The 17,309-nt window shown below is 47.8% G+C and overlaps 1 protein-coding gene across 4 annotated transcripts in view; it reads left to right on the top strand.

Annotated features, from left to right (window-relative positions):
- Ccl24 (C-C motif chemokine ligand 24) overlaps nucleotides 1-13,128 on the top strand; it is a 19,222-nt gene extending 6,094 nt beyond the window's left edge. For 2 of the 4 annotated variants that reach the window (XM_031338222.1, XM_031338223.1), the window contains exons 2-4: nucleotides 10,332-10,435; nucleotides 10,647-10,764; nucleotides 12,496-13,128. In XM_031338222.1, coding sequence (XP_031194082.1) covers nucleotides 10,366-10,435; nucleotides 10,647-10,764; nucleotides 12,496-12,664 — 357 coding nt within the window. In that variant the 5' untranslated portion in view covers nucleotides 10,332-10,365 and the 3' untranslated portion in view covers nucleotides 12,665-13,128. Of the gene's footprint in view, nucleotides 1-10,141; nucleotides 10,436-10,646; nucleotides 10,765-12,495 lie in introns of those variants that run through there. The other 2 variants (XM_031338221.1, XM_031338219.1) reach the window with 2 other exon arrangements.
- The last annotated feature ends 4,181 nt before the right edge of the window (nucleotides 13,129-17,309 follow it).

Genomic DNA, 17,309 nt, shown 5'->3' with positions numbered 1-17,309 from the left:
CTGGGTCAGCCTTCTCTTCTTGACTTGGGGGTGGAGGTGTGGGGGGTGTCTGGGTCAGCCTTCTCTTCTTGACTCGGGGGTGAAGGTGTGGGGGTGTCTGGGTCAGGCTCTCACTACGTAGCTCTGGCTGTCCTGGAACTCACTCTGTAGACCAGGCTGGCCTTGAACTCACAGAGATTTGCCTGCCTCTATCCTGTGAGTGCTGGGATTAAAGGTGTGCACTACCAGTCCCCACAAGCTTTTTTTCCTTAAGTATTTTCCTCTCAGGTATTTGTAAATAGCAGCCTAACAGATTCTTTGTCTGCTCTGTGTTGATGTAACTGAATGGCACAGACTAGGCAATGGTTTTGAATTTTTTGTATTTTTATTTTATGTGTGTGCGCGCGCACGCGCACACACACACACACACACACACACGCACGCACGCACGCACGCACGCACGCACGCACGCACGCATGCACGCATGCATGCATGCACGCACACAGGCGGGCACACGAGTGCACTTCCCACAGAGGCCAGAGGAGGGAGTCAGAAGCGAATGAGCTGGAGTTGTAGGTGGTTGTGAGCCAGCCACTGTAGGGGCGAGGAACTAAACTCTGGTCCTCTGCAAGGGCAGTGAGCACTCCTTAGCACTGAGCCATCTCTCCAGCTCTTTTGTTGTTGGTGTGTTGTTGTTGTTAAAGAGATAGTGTCTCCCCACTGTAGCCTGGGATAGATTGGGATTCACTTTGTAACCCAAGCCAACCTCAAACTCTAATCAATCCTCTTGCCCTGGGTACATTACAGGAGTGAGTCACCACGCCTGCCTCTGTACTTGATAAAGAAGAGGAATTTGTTTCTTACAGTTCAGGAGGGTGGGGAGCCTAAGGTCAAGCGAAGGCTCTCAGAAGGGCCTCTTGCCTCTTCCAGTGCAGAAGGGAAAAAGAAAGAGATGAGGGAGAAAAGATGGGCCATCCTGTGCATCTGTGTGTTTGTATATGTGCACTTATGTGCACACATATGTAGAGGCTGGAGGACTACCTCAGCTGTCATGCCTCAGGGGCCAGCATACATCTCATTTATTTATTTATTTATTTCTGGTAAGGTCTCATTACCTGGATCTCAGTATGAAGCCTAGCCTAGCTGTCTCATTAGCCCTAGGGATCTCTTCCCACCCTGTTTCTAGGGCTTCTGGGGTTACTGTGCACCCCCATACCAGCCTTAATTTTTATTTATATGTTTTTAAGACATGGTCTCACTATGCTGTCCTAGCTAGTCTAGAATTTTTATGTAGACCAAATTGGTCTTGAACGCAGAGATCTGCCTCGCCTGTCTGCTTCCTGAATGCTGGGACTAAAGACGTGTGTGTGTGTGTGTGTGTGTGTGTGTGTGTGTGTGTGTGTGTGTGCTACTAAGCCCAGCAAGCTGGCTTGTTTGTTAATTTACACATGGGTTCTGGGAGTGAACTCGGGTCTTCACACTTTCGAGACAAGCATTTTATCTACCAAACCCTCAGTCTCAGTCCTCAGCCCCAGCCCCAGCGCCAGCCCCACCCTGTGTCAAAACCGACTCCCACGGTGGCGCTCATCTAAGAGCCCAAGCCTCTGCCTGTGTGTTCGGAAAGACCCGAGAGCGGCCATACGTTTAGCTTTGAATGAGTGAGTGTACTGACTATGTAGAAAGCAGAAGTACAAACATAAGAGAAGAGAAAGAGAAAACAAAAACGATCCAAGCAGCTGCTCAAAACATTCAGCAGAAACCAACCGGGGAAGCCCATCGAGGCAGCAGCTGAGGTTCTGAGTCCAGGGAAGAGCAGAGCTTCCCACCAAGTGGGATTTTCAAGTTAAAGGACTAGGAACTGGAGCTGCAGAGACTGCTCTGCGGTTAAGAGTACGAACCATCGCGGTAGAGGACAGGAGTCCATATCTAATCACCTACCTGGTGGCTCCTGACCTGTAACTCCGACTTCAGGGGATCAAACGCTGTCTTCGGGTCTCATGCACTTGCAGGAGCACACACACATTAACACACAGTTAATTTATTTGTTTTGTTTTGTTTTGTTTTTTCGAGACAGGGTTTCTCTGTATAGCCCTGGCTGTCCAGGAGCTCACTCTGTAGACCAGGCTGGCCTCGAACTCAGAAATTCGCTTGCTTCTGCCTCCCAAGTGCTGGGATTAAAGGTGTGCACCACCACTACCACCCAGCAATACACAATTAATTTAGAATTCACAGATTTATGTGTGCATGCCCGGTGCCCCACAGAATCTAAAGAGGGCACTGGATCCCCACCCATTCCCCAAACCGGAATTACAGACAGTTGTGAGCTGTCATATGGGTGCTGGGGATTGAACCTGGGTTCTCTGTGAGAGCAGCCAGTGCTCTAACCACTGAGCCATCTCTCAGAAACTGGTTGGAGAGGCTGAGGCAGTCAGCCAGGGTTCCCCATAGAACTTTCATTTTGTGGCTGAACTTCCAGATTCTGTCTCCCACTTCAGCATTTTTGGTGGTAGCATGGTGTGAACATTGGTGACTTCTGTTGGAAGTGGGTTGTAGCTGCCTGCAGCCACTCATACGGATGGGTCGTCTGGAATGGGGGTCAGGGCCTGAATAATTAAGGGTATCAGAAATGCGGAAAGGGTTTGAAAAAATTAGACCAATACATGGTGTGCTTTCAGTCTGCCATCATTCATTGAATTCTCCTTGTTACAAGTAAACAGGTAGAAAGGTAAGGCAAAACCCCTCCCCCAAGTTCATCAGTAACTTGGCCAATCAGCAGCTTCATCTTCAGTCTCTGGAGGCGGGACTTCCGGAGTAACTGGAACTTGGAGAGAGGCGTGGCCATTAGCAAGAGGTGGGCAGAGAGGCGTGGCTATCTGTGGCAAGGCGGGGTCTGGTGGAATCTGCCCTCAGCTGTAGGAGGGCCACAGTGGGTCACCTTCCAGTTGTCCTCAAGGTGTTTTCTCTTGGAGGGAGGCCGAAGCATGCATTCTTTGGTCTGAAATGGAGAAGGGAAGCCCTGTTTCCTGAGTTGGCTCTTTAGTGAGCTCAAGCAGCACATGACAAGGTAAATGTCATGTCCATTCTGCCATGCTCTGCTTCTGTGGCATTGTAGCTGTCAGCGCCAATGTCCTGTCGTAGTGGCAATGGGAAATAGTTACAGATTCCTGTGGTTGGACATCTGTCCCCACGCTCGTGGCTCTGATCTGGGAGGTTGTGAAATCTTTGGCATGGGACCTCCCATCTCCCTTAGCTGGTGGTAATGGGTCATTAAAGATGGATCCTGAAGGCTCTGCTCTAGCTCTTTGCTTCCTAGAAGTGCCATGTCCCCGTCAAACGTGGACTGGGCCTCTCTTGCCCCTATGCCTTTCTTGCCACGAAAGCCATGACCCAAAATAAACTTTTCTTCTCTTGCGTTGCTACTGTCAGGTGCTAAGAAAAATTAATATAGTCCTCTCCCTGGGACATGTCCTGAGATATTTTGAATTGATTTATTTATTTTTCTCATTTCTTTTTGTTTCTTCAGTACGGGTTCAAGTACATGCTAGGCAGGTGCTCTACTGCTAAAGCAGCCCCTCCCTGGGGGATTCTAGGCGGGAGCTCCATCACTGAGCCACGCCCCCAGCCCCTCCCTGGAGGATTCTGGGTAGGTGCTCTACCACTGAGCCACACCCCCAGCCCCTCACTGGGGGATTCTAGGCAGGGGCTCCACCACTGAGCCACGCCCCCAGCTGTCACAGGCCGGCCAGTCCGGACCTCCTTCAACCCGTGGGGGGAACAGGGTCCTAGTCAGGTAGACAAGGCATTGGTGAAGAAATGACAAACAGAAACAGACACAAGGGAGTGCTGTAACTGAAAGCAACTTGTACAAAGTAGAAATCAGGCTTATATAGTATAGAAAAAAGGGCAAATAACAGAAGCCACATAGGCAGGAAATGGCTACATCAAGGTCAGTAAAATCAAACAGCCAGGTGCAAGGCGGAGGAGCCGTGGTGTCCTTCTTCTTGGGCTAGGTTGTTCTGGCAGCCCCAAGATAAACTCTCAGGGTCTGTCTGAGGCAAGTAGCTGAAGGTCGTATTTTAGCATTCCTTGGCTGTAACATAAATAATTAGTGATGGGAGCCCTACAACTTTTAGCTTCTCACTGGCAGTAAAATAGTTTTTCTTCTGTGTGAGACTGCTCTGATAATAAGTGCCTAACTGCTATCTCTGACTCTTGAGATGCCCTGTCTGGTAAGACAGCTTCTAGTAAAAATTCCCAGCTAATTACAACTAGGGAATCTAATAGGATTATTGAAGCACTGTGAAGGCCAGGAAATAATGTTCAATCTCAGTTTTAGCTAATAACGAAATATTTCTTAGGGCACCTTTATGCCTGAATAAAGAGAGCACACAGATCTCTCCACAGACTTAGCAGAGATCAATCTGGAACACATCTGAACTAGGAGATGTCAGCAATTGACTGAAATATCCAGGAGATAAACTCCCTTTGGAATCATAATGCCTCTTGTCCATGATCAGGTTTTAACCCTGATACTGTAGACCTACTGGGGTAGACAAGTGAATGCAGCACCCAGCCCCTCACTGGGGAATTCTAGGCAGGGGCTCTATCACTGAGCCATGCCTCCAGCCCCTCACTGGGGGATTCTAGGCAGGGGCTCTATCACTGAGTCATGCCCCCAGCCCCTCACGGGGGGATTCTAGACAGGGGCTCTACTGCTGAGCTCCTTGCCCCCCACCCCCCACGCCCACACACTGGAGATTCTAGGTAAGTGCTCTGTGGTTGAGGTATATCCCAGTCCTCTTTTTTCATTTTACTTCAAGACAGGGTCACAGTCAATTTCCCAGGCTGACCTTGAACTCATTATGTCCTTATATTGGCCTGGAATTTGTGGTTCTCCTGCCTCAGTCTCAGCTGGGCGACAGTCTATGCTACCAGACCTGGTTCAACTCACATCTGACCTTAGAGAAATCTAGAATCCTCTGTGTAAGTTGTCACCTTAAGCAGAGTGTGGTGGCGCACACTTATAACCCTAAAGTTGTCCTCTGACCTCGACATATTTTTTATGGTACATGAGCATGCATGCTCACACGTGCACACGCGCATGTGCATTGCACACACACAATAGCAAACACATTTTTAGAACTTCCAACAATACAGCTGACATTTCAAGAATTACACTAGAAAAAAAGATAAAACAAAACAAAACAAAAAAACAACATAAATCAAAATAAATAAAATAAATTTAAGAATTAAATTAAAAATAAGCGTCAGTTTTAGCTGACAGAGCAAGGCCTATTTTAGGTACTATGTGATGGTGTCCATTCTTTTGTGTGGTATAGCATTTCACACTGAGCCACACCCAGGCCCACAGAGGTGGGGAGTCTGAGCTGGACCCCGGGGCCCTACAGGTCTAAGAGGCTTCCTCCCACTCCTTCATCTGCCTCCTGCCCATAGCCCATCTAGAAGCTCCTTCCAGGGCCAGTTGCCTTCCCGATGCCTGCTGAGTCTTTCTTTCCATCTTCTCTTTCTTAGAACCTCCAGTGCTAATTGTCCTATAGCAGGGATGAGCCTGAGCTCAGGGGCCGCCTGCCTCGGTCTCCAAGACCTTGTCACACCAGGCTTCCAGCCCTCTCTCCCCTCCCCCCCTTCCCTTTCCTTCACTTCTTCCCTTTCCTTCTCTCTCCCCTCCCCCCTCTCTCTTCCCTTTCCTTCACTTCTTCCCTTTCCTTCTCTGTCCTCTTCCTTCTTCCCACTCACTTCCTTGAGACTTTTCATTAATCAGCCCAAGCTGAACTGTAGCCCTCCCTATAGCCCAGGCTAGCCTTGAACTTTCAATCTTACCGAGTCAGCTTCCCAAGGCTCGATTGTAGGCATGTGCCACCAGGCCCCACTCCTCACTCTCCCTTTACACCCTCCTCCTCCCCTGCCTGCCACACCCCAGGCCTTCAAGAAAAAGGACACAGCTTCCCATCTGGGGAACCAGGATTACTGACCTGGTGATAACGTCTTTGTTCATCTCCCTGCCTAAGATTCCCATTTCCCTTTGTAGCGATGGATGTAGGAGCCAGCAACACATCATCAATGCATGTGCGAGCAAGCATGAGAACCTGAGTTCACATCCCTAGTACCTACATACACGGTGTGTGTGTGCATCTACAATCTCAGCACTTGGGAAATGAACGCAGGGAATCCCTGAGGCTAGTTGGCTAGTGAGAGGAGCTGAACTAGTTAGTTCTGGGTATAGTAAGGAACCCAGCCACATGATAGAAGGCAGGGAGCAGTTGAGGAAGATCTTCACTCTGGCCCCCATGGGCACACATGCTTGTGTGTATATGTGCGCATGCATGTGTGCGCACAAGCATACACACATATGTGCAGGTGCACACATACTCTCACACACACTGGTACAAACATATACATTTGCACACCACACACACATAAACACGCAAAAACAAAACAACTGCCAAGATTGGGAACCCCCAACCTCCCCCCCCAGATAGACTATAAATAGGGCGGAGTGGGTGGCATTTTAAGGCCTTGGAAAACCCCCTAAAGGTGTTAGTAATCGGGGAGCCACCATCCACAGCAAGGCCTCCCACTGATGACCTTTGCCAACCCACCCCAGTTACAACATTAGGCCCCGAGCATCTCTGCCCTGCCCTGCACTTCTCTCCTCAAGCATCCCTGATTTTCTACTTCCTCTTCCTGCCACATGTTACTACATCAGGACCCAGAGTGACAACGAGCTTCCTCTCCAAATTACTAAGCAGCAAAGGCTGGGGTGGACACTAGAAAATGGAATGTTTGGGGCTGGTAGATAGCTCAGCGAGTACTTGCTGTCCAAGCATGAAGACCCGAGTTCCACCCCCAGAACCTAGGCAAAGGAAGAAGGTGAGAACGGGTCCCACAGAATTATTCTCTGACCTCCTCGTGTGCATTATAGCACACAGATTCCCGCCCCTCCCCACAACAAATGCACAATCAATCAATCTACTTTTAAAGCTGGGTTTTAGCAATGCAAGTTTATAACTCCAGCACTGGAGCAGATAGAAGGTGATTCCTCAAGTTCCTTGGCCGACCAGTGTAGCCAAACCAGTGACCTCCAGGAGCTGTGAGAAACCCTGTCTCAGAAATCAAGGTGCCCTGAGGCTAGAGAGATGGCTCAGTTGTGAGGGGTGCCTACTGCTCTTGTAGGGAACTTTCATTCAGTTCCAAGTCTCCAAGCTGGGCAGTTCACAACTGCCTATAACTCCACCTCCAAGCCATCTGACGCCCTCTTCTGGTCTCTGATGGTACCTGCACTTTTGTGCGTGTGCACACGCACACACACACACACACACAAATTTAAAATAAAAATAGAATCTAGGGCTGGTGAGATGGCTCAGCGGGGAAGAGCACCGACTACTCTTCGGAAGGTCATGAGTTCAAATCCCAGCAACCACATGGTGGCTCACAACCACCCGTAATGAGATCTGACTCCCTCTTCTGGTGCGTCTGACAGCTACAGTGTACTTACATATAATAAATAAATAAATCTTAAAAAAAAATCTTTTAAAAAAAATAGAATCTAAATAAATAAGTGTGGAGAGAAATAAGAGAAGAAGATTCCTAACATCAGCCTCTCCAGCTTTGATACCCATATGCACTCACTCGAATGCATTCACATGTTCACACATGTGTACATTCATGTACACACAGGGTACATACAACACATACATCACATGATATACATTGACAGAAAGGTAATGATAGGCACTCTAGTTACTGTCCTAACTACTGATCTCTTGTAGTATTTTTTTTTTCAAGACAGGGTTTCTCTGTGTAGCCCTGCCTTTCCTGGAACTCACTCTGTAGACCAGGCTGGCCTCAAACTCAGAAATCCTCCTGCCTCTGCCTCCCAAGTGCTAGGATTAAAGGCATGCTCCACCACTGCCTGGCTCTTATAGTATTTTTAACAAACTATTTTCCCAGTCCAAAAAAAAAAAAAAAAAATGAAAGTTGGAACACATACACACCTAACTAAATCACTAAGTAAACATTAAAAAATTTAAAAATTTAAAGCCAAGACTGGAGAAATGGCTCATCAGGCAACAGGGCTTGGGGTTCTTCTAGAGGACCCAAGCTCAGTTTCCAGCCCTCATTAGTGGATCTGCCTATGATTCCACTTCAGGTTATAATTCTAGTTCCATGGGGTCTGATGCCATTTTTGTAGCCTCCTCAGGTACCTATATACAGTGTGTGTGTGTGTGTGTGTGTGTGTGTGTATGTGTGTGTATTCTCTTTCTGTCTCATATACTCTCTCTTTTCTCTCTCTCACATACACTCTTTCTCACACACTCTGTCTTACACATACACTATCCCTTTCACAACACACTTTTTCTCTTTCTCTCTTACACACACACGATCACACACACTCTCACACATATGCTCACTCAGGAACACACACACACACACACACACACACACACACACAGCCCCGAGTGTATGATGGGTATCTCTGTGACTTCTCATTTGCTGTGCCAGGTTTCTCCCTGCTGGCTGAGGCAGGTAAGGAAGCACTGACTCTTTTACTCTAATGAGAGGCAGTTACTGCATGTGGCATGCCTGGGGGTGTGGCTCAATTGGGAGAGTACTTGCCTGGCATGCATAAAGCCACTGGTTTTGTTCTTAGAATGGAATAAAACAAGGCATGATTGTGGACCCCTGTAGTTCAATACTGAGGAGGGGAGGCAAGAGAATAAGGAACTCAAGGTCATCTTGGGCTGCATGAGATTCTGTCTTAAAGCAAACCAAAACAAACAACAAAAAGGGAGGACCAAGTAGAGACATGGGAAGACGGCAAGGAGTCTGAGCGTATCTGGATTCCTTGATGTCCGTCTTGCCTTCTGGGCTCAACCTCCTGAGGTCTTGGTCCTCTTACCCTAGCTCTGGTCACCCCACGCACTAATCTCTGAGATATCTGGCTCAGGGGAAATTGTCTCAGAGCTGATCAACTTCCTATTTATTCTAAAAGGGCTGGGCACAGGACTGGGGACTTGATGGGCACAGAAATAGAGCATGTATCTCTGTATACCTGTCCACTGAAACACATGCTTAAGAAAAGTTTGATGTGTGGATGAATAGATGGATGGATCTATAATGGGTAGACAGATTGACTGATGGACCAGTAGGTGAACAGATAGGTAAATGCATGGAAGGATGACACATGAACCAGTCATAGAGGCACCGGTAGTTGTCTAGAGGATTGCTAAATTTGGTTACCCACATGGACAAAGAATTGAACTTCTGGGAACTACAGAAAACCAAGCCACAGAGAATGAAAGTAACCACTTTATCTACCGAGAAAGAAAGTAACCACTTTATCCTTTCAGGATCCAAAGGGTCCTAAGGTTCAATGTTCTTAAATGGATACAGTTTTGAGTATTTTATAGAGTCCCAGGGTCCTCCTCTCCCCTCTACTGGTCCTGTTTAGATAACTACCCCTGGGTTTTCTTACTATCTCTCACTCCAATGTCTTCTGGGAACTAGCCACCATCTCAGAGAGCCTGCTTTTGGACCTCTCAGTCCCTTTTAGATGGATAGATGGATGGGCAGGTAGAATGAGGGATGATGGATGGATAGATCAATGAATGAATGGGTGGAAAGATAGATGGATAGGTAGGTGGTGAGGTAGATGTATGTATGTATGTACAGGAAGATCAATGGATGGATAGATGGATAGACAGATCAATGGATGGATAGATGAATGGATAGACAGGTAGATGTATGTATATATGTATGTATGTATATATGTGTGCATGTATGTATGTACAGGTAGATCGATGATGGATGAATAGATAGATCAATTGATGAATGGATGGATGGGCAGGTAGATGGATAGATAGGTGGATGAATGGATGGACGGACAGATGGACAGGTAGATCAGTGGATGAATGAATGGACAGAAGGCAGGGAGATAGGGAAGACACTACTCATTATGCATCTACAAAAACTGAGGCTCAGAGAACCAAGTAACTTACCCAGGATCCCACACAATAAGCAGCAGAGCCAAGTCATCTAAAACCTTTTTCCTTGACTGTGGCCCAGGCAGGATGACAGTCCTCCCCCAGCTTTCTCTTGCCAGAGCCCCAAATAACTGCTGACTCTGCTGGACAAGAAATGGTCAACAACTTCCCCATTCTTTGTACCACAGAAAGCTCAACGATTTTCGAGGAAGTCTGTGAGGGAGAGGGCGGGAGGGACAGCAGAGCCTCTACCTCCTGAGCTGTCCATATAAAGGCCAGTGGGAGGGAGACTAGGGTGTCCTGAATTGAACATCCTCATATCTCCAGGCTCTCTTTCCTGCACCCCAGCTTTGAACTCTGAGCTGTGCCTGACCTCTAGAACATGGCAGGCTCTACCATGATCGTTGCCGGCCTTCTTCTGGTAGCCTGCGCGTGCTGCATCTTCCCCACAGGTGAGACTTCTGGACCGGCATGGGGCTGCTGGTAGCAAAAGCTTCTAAGGCCATGGCTAGTTTGGCACAGGGGAGGGTGAGGGAACCAAGAAGCCTGGGGCTGGGGGAGGCACGAAGTGGCCTGGGATATAACAGACTCTGTGTCTGCAGCTAAGAGCAAGCCAATGAATGCCAAGCTGGATCCTGAGGTGGCTCTTCTCTTTCCTTTTAGACTCTGTGACCGTCCCCTCATCTTGCTGCATGTCTTTTATTTCCAAGAAAATTCCAGAAAACCGAGTGGTTAGCTACCAGTTGGCCAACGGCAGCATCTGTCCCAAGGCAGGGGTCATGTGAGTATCTAAGAACTCCAGGGTCCCTGAGGAAGTCCAGCCCTGGGCATCTCTGAAGAAGGCACCAGACTTCTATGGACTTCAGCTTCCTTACCCACAAATCTAGGGGGAAAGCAGAGAAGGGAGGAAGGTTGGTTGGTAGCATGCTTGCTTAGGATACGTGAAGTCCTGGATGGTTCCATTCCCAACATCACATTAACAACCAGGACGTGATATAGGCCAGTCATTCCAACACTCAGGAGGCTAAGACCATCCACAAAACGCCAAATGTAGGCAAGGCATTGTGCATGGAGGGAAATACAAGATATGCCATTAATCTAACTAGTCTTTTCAACAATTTCACAAGACAATGCCAGAAAGCCTGCTTGGAATCCCCCAGTAAGGACTGGAGCCTTGGCTCAGTGGTGAAACACTTGCTTAAACTTCCCCAGTGAGAGGCTGGGATATGGCTCACTGGTAGAGCTCCTGCCTAGAATCCCCCAGTGAGGGGCAGGAGGCGTGGCTCAGTGGTAGAGCCCCTGTCTAGAATCCCCCAGTGAGGGGTTGAGAGCGTGGCTCAACATTAATGTACTTTCCTAACATGTACAAAACTCTGGGTTTCATCCCCAGCATGGCAAAAACAAAAACAATCTCACAGAGAACATAGGACCTTTTAGATTTTACTGAAGGTCGTTGAGGCTCACTAAGACCACAAGCTCAAGGTCACATGACCAATCAGGCCTCTAGATTCCATGTCACTTCAGAGCCACCTTTTCACCTGGGGTAACAAGCATGACTTCATGTCTTAAACCATGCTGTACAGGGGAAATGACATGTTAATATTGTCCAGCTAACATCAGAGTATCCCTGAGAGCTGGAACCAGAGTGGCATCCAGGTTCCCCTCTCAGCTATAGCATGCCAGGAGCCATATTTCCATGCATAGTGTGATCTGGTGACATTTACCTTTAAAAAAAATGAGTGTGTGTGTGTAGATGGGCTGGGCTTACGAGTGTCCATGTTCATGTACGTGCATACCTGTGGAGGCCAGAGGCCAATCTTGCGTGTCACCAAGTATGTGGTGCACCTCCTTCAAAATAAGTCTTTAAAAAAATACATTTTAAGTTTTGTGTGTGTGTATGTGTGCATGCATGCACACATGCATGCATGGTGCAGAACATGTGTAGGGGTTCTCTTATTCTACCCTGTGGGTCCCAGAAATAGAACTCAGGTTTTCAGGCATGACGGCAGGCACTTTTCCCTGCTGAACCATCTCTGGGTTTCTCACTGGCCTGGAACTCTCACCAAGTAGTCGAGGCCAGCTGGCTGGCAAACTGTGGGGAATCCTCCTGTCTCTGCCTCCCCAGTGCTGAGATTACAAGCACATGCCACCATGCCTGAGTCCTGACAATTGAACTTAGATCCTCACAATTGCAAGACAGACATTTTACCAACTAAGCTATCTTCCCAGATCTGTTTTCCTGCTACAGAAAGAGACCATATCTCTTCCATCACATACAACATCACACTTCAAAGGCAGGGCCTCCTTTGTCTCACAGGAAAGCCACAGAATGAGTGTAGCATCCACACACTTCACTGTCCTTCTGTCCCCCCAGTGATGAGACACAGAATTCGCAGAGAAGTCTCATGTCAGGGGCTTCCTCGTGCCAGAGGCGAGCAGCTAAGACTCATGCTCCCCTTCCTCTCCTCACCTTGCCAGACTTCAAACTAAAACCCGCCCCTCTTTCCTACAGCTTCATCACCAAGAAGGGCCATAAGACCTGTACTGACCCCAAGCTGCCATGGGTTCAGAGGTACATACGAAACCTGGATGCCAAGAAAAACCAGCCCTCTGAAGGTGCTAAAGCAGTGGGTACCAAGTTTGCCGTCCAGAGACGCCGTGGCAACAGCACCAAAGTTTAGTCGCCTCCCCTCTGTCCCCGAACTTGGACATAGGTATTGATGTTTTACCAGGGTGCTTTGGGCTTGACAGACCAGCTGGGATGAGGCCTGAGTTCATTTCCCTGTTCTCAGCATCTCTTTGAGGGAATGTGTTTATTCGGTGAGAATTCGAGGGAGCTCCAAGCATGCCAGAGTTCTGGTGTTTCCTGGGCTTAGAGAGAAGGTTCTAGAAGAATGACATCAGTGATCCTGTGTTCTCCTCTTGTGTGGCTCAAAGGCTTCCCCAGAGGCCAGGCGCGTAAGATCCATGTCCCTGCAGGTGGCAGCTGGCTTTCATGGGGTTCTTGTCTTAGGGAGGGCCTGAGGGCTGTCTGTCCACCTCTGGGTGAAGATCTGTCCACAGTAGTAACTCCCAAGCATGTTGATGGGTATTCCAGGCTTGTCCCACCTCCATTACTTGGAACAAATAAAAAAGTTGGCAGAAATGGAGGACTTCAATGGCACCAGCCTTTGTAAAGCCGGAGATGTAGCTCAGTTGGTGATGCGCTTGCCCAGCATGCATAGGACATTGGGTTTCAACCACAGCACTGCAAAAACTCGGCATGATGGTGCATGCCTAAGAAGACCAGAATTTCAAGCTTAGCCAGACATCCCAGAATTCAGAAGGCAGAGGCAGGAGCATCTCTGCAAGTTCAATGCCACCCTGGTCTACATAGCAAGCTCCAGGACAGCCAGGGCTATAGAGAGAGACCTTCTCTCAAATATCCTTCCCTAAAAAAATGTTCAAGGCTGCATAGCCACATAGAAAATTTGAGGCCAGCCTGGCCCAGTGTCTCTCTTCCTGCTGCCTATGGATCCAGATGTAGAACTCTCAGTTACCTCAGCACCATGTCTGCCTGGATGGACCCATGCTTCCTGCCATGATGCTAATGGACTGAACCTCTGAACTGTCAGCCAGCCCCAATTAAATGTTGTCCTTTATAAGAGTTGCTGTGGTCATGGTGTCTCTTCATAGCCATAGAAACCCTAACTAGGACAGGTTCTGAGACTAAATTTCACATAAAACTTCCAGCATACACATGAAAAGCCAGGCATACATGGGAGAGGCTGTAGCCTGTATTGGGGTAGAGGAAGAGAGAACCTGGGAGATGACTAACCAGCTGGCTATGCTAGAGGAAAGGATGAGCTTCGGTTACACGGAGAGAACCTATCTCATAGGAATAGGGTAGATAAAAGAGAGGAACTCACCATGTCCTCCTCTGACCTCTGCATATTCATGTCCATATGCATGCACCCACAGACTCATGTGCATGCAACATGCATGCAACACACACGCACACACGCACGCACGCACACATGCATACGAAGGTGACAAACAAACTGAGAAAGACACCAGATGTTGTCTGGCTTCCACATACTCACACATGAGTACATACATATATAATAAACAAATAATATAAAAATAAAGATAATAAGAAGACATGATATAGCTGAAAGCAGAGCTCAATCCTCTAGGAATGGACTGAGGCCCACCCCTCTGAGTTAGCCCTCACTCTGACACATGCCGTTGATCTGTGTCACGGAAGAGTGACTTTTCCCTAGCTAATAAGAAAAACAAAAGTCCTGAGAAAATGAACTGAGAAGGTGGTTCTAAAAAGGAGAAGTGCAAATGGCTAGAAAACACATGGAAAAAAATGTTCGATATCCTTATTTAGCCACCAGGGAACTGAAAATCAAAACACAGAGATTCCATCTCACCCTCCCCAGAATGGTTCTCACTAGGAAAATGAAGTGGGAAGGAGAGATGACTCAGCAGTTAAGAGCACTGGCTGCTCTTCCAGAGGATCTGAGTTCAAATCCCCAGCGCCACACGGCAGCTCACGACTGTAACTTCACTTCCCAGGGATCCGACATGCTCATGAAGACATACATACAAGCAGGCAAAACAATTTACAAATATGTATATATATATATATTTGTATATATTTGTATACATATATATTATATATATATGTATATATATATATATACATATATATATATTTTAAAAAAGGAAGCAGGTTGAGCAAGCCACAATGAGCAAGCCAGTAAGCAGCACCCTCTGCAGCCTCGGCACCCTCCGCGGCCTCGGCAGCAGCTCTGCCTCCAGTGTAGGGCATCCATGATTCACTGAAGAATGTTACCCTAGACTCGCTAGTATGCAAATGGAAAGAGTGTTTGATTCTGCAGAAGTCCAGCATGCTGGGGCCTCCCATTACCAGCACAGAGAGACAACCACGTGTGCTCACAGGTCTGATTTAAAGCACCTTAGGGCATTGGGGTAGGCGACCCTTATCTTACTCCATCTCTGGGGACTTTCCATTACCAGCGTGGGGGCTGGAAACTGTTGCTGGGGAAGTCTGGAACTACAGCTGACCCATTGTCCTTGTCTCAGGCCAGATGGCCTGGCAGCTTCTGAGGCCTGGACTCCCCTGGAACTGCCCAGTTCTTGGAAACAGAGATTTAGGACTAGTCTCCTGAACTGCCATTTGAAGCCTGTCATGGAGTCAGCCTGGCCTTCTCACAGGTCCCTGCTCTGTGTGAGTTCCTGTCTCAACTTTCTTCAGTGATGAACAGTGATATGGACGTGTAAGGCATATGAACCCTTTTCACCCGCAACCTGCTTTTGGTTACGGGTTTTTTCATAGCAATAGACACCTCAATGAGACACTAGGCCAATACATTACCAATTGAGCCTCAGCCCTAACTCCTAAGTAATTTCAAGTCCTGTAGAACATACCTAGGTACTCAGGATGCCGTGAGAACTGTCTGGCTAATCATGCCTCAGAACAGGAATGACCTAACACCAACAGGTGCATGTCTCCAGGGCAACTGACAGCTTGTTTTTTTCAGGATGTTGTAACCTCTAGAGTCACATTTTCCCCTTTGGGCTCTTGAGAGTTTGGAAGTGTTTTTCTGGTCTTCGGCTGTGTCTCTCCTTATCTACTCAACTGTGACGTATCCATTGCTCTGGTATCCTCCCTTAAATATGGAGCCATTTTAGATAGAACCTGGGGAAAAACCTGCTTTGAGGTTTGTTGTCAGGGTAGAAAGGGACTCTGAGATTCTTCAGAATAAGACAGAGGACACTTTCAGCCTTAGCTCTGACCTTAGATGAATCAGCCCCCCTCTTTTCTGGATCTCCATCTTCTTAGACAGACAAGGAGGATAACATGTAACAACCCCTGGCTTGAGCACTGGCTCAGTAGTAACGAGCACTGGCTGCTCTTGAGAGGATGCAAATCTGAGCCCACGCATCCACATGGCTGCACACAACCATCTGTAACTTCACTCCGGGGGACCCAATGACCCCCTTTTGGCTTCTTTGGGTACTGCATGCATCTGATGAACAGATATGTGTGTAGACAAAACACCCAGATACAGAAAATAATAATTTCAAAAATAGCAATCTCCCTCATGGAACTGAAGAGTCATAAGGACCTTGAAACGAAGTCTGTCTTTAACATTGTCAAATTATTTTTATTTTGTGTATATGTCTATAAGCATATGCATGTGTGGGTCAATGCCCACAGAGGCCAGAAGAGGACTTCAGATCTCCAGATCCAGGGGTATAGGCCATTGTAAGCTACCCCATATGGTTGTTGGGAGCCAGACTCGGGTCTCTCCATAGGAGCACCAAGCACTCTTAACTGCTGAGCCATCTCTCCAGCCCCCAAAGTTTGTCTTTAGCCAGACCTAGCAATAGGCATCTGTAATCCTAACATATATGAGGCTAAGGTCAAGTACAGTCTGGGATACATAGTGAAGCCATATTGAAAAAAAAAATTAAGTGTCTGGACTGGGCTGCCCTTGCCTCTGATCCACACATACACACCCCACCCCGCCTGCCACGGGCCGGCTGATCTGGGCCTCCCTCAACCCGCAGGAGAAACGGGGTCCTAGTCAGGTCAACAAGGCATAGGCGAAGAAATGATGGCAGAGATGACACATGAAGTATAGGATCTAAATGTATTTCTTAGAAATGGCATCAGACTTTTACAGTCATTGCAAAAGACAGACGGTAAATCTGGCAGCTCAACAGTTGAGGTACATCTGAGGCTATCTGAAACATACTGGGTCTAAAGCAGCAGCTATCTCCTCTGAACTGGTGCTGCATCCCCTGGGCCCAAGTGCTCTGGGCCTGGGGGACTGCGGATTGTATGAATCTGAGTCCTAGCCCATCTAAATTCTAGTGCTAGTCCTGCATGCGAGTCCAAGTCCTTCTTCTTCTCCCAGTCCTCATGCTAGTGAAAAGCAGGCTTAAGTAGCATACAGCAAGCAGGGCTGATGTCAAGAGTCATGTAGGCCGGTGACCGCACATCAAGGTCAGTAGGGTCTGGTAGCTAGGTGTGAAGCAGGAGGAAGAGGAGTGGAGCCCTCCCTGTTGAGGTATTTTGATATTCCTGGGCTAATTCTCTGGTTCTGCTGAAGGCAATGACCAGGAAGTTTCAATCTAGCGTTTCCTGCTAAGTCTCTGGTTCTAGCCCGGGGCAGCCAGTGGGGAGTTCCGACCTGACCTAACACTTCTACCTAATGTCCTTGAGTAGAAGCCCTTCGAGTACTCTCTAGTACGTAAAACATTAAACTATCTATTGCCCTAAAGAATGTACTCGACCTCTGTTGCTAG

Source organism: Mastomys coucha, unplaced genomic scaffold, assembly GCF_008632895.1.
Source record: "Mastomys coucha isolate ucsf_1 unplaced genomic scaffold, UCSF_Mcou_1 pScaffold22, whole genome shotgun sequence".
NCBI classification, from domain to species: domain Eukaryota; kingdom Metazoa; phylum Chordata; class Mammalia; order Rodentia; family Muridae; genus Mastomys; species Mastomys coucha.
The sequence above is the reverse complement of the archived record's forward strand: the minus strand, read 5'-3'. Positions and strand labels throughout refer to the sequence as shown.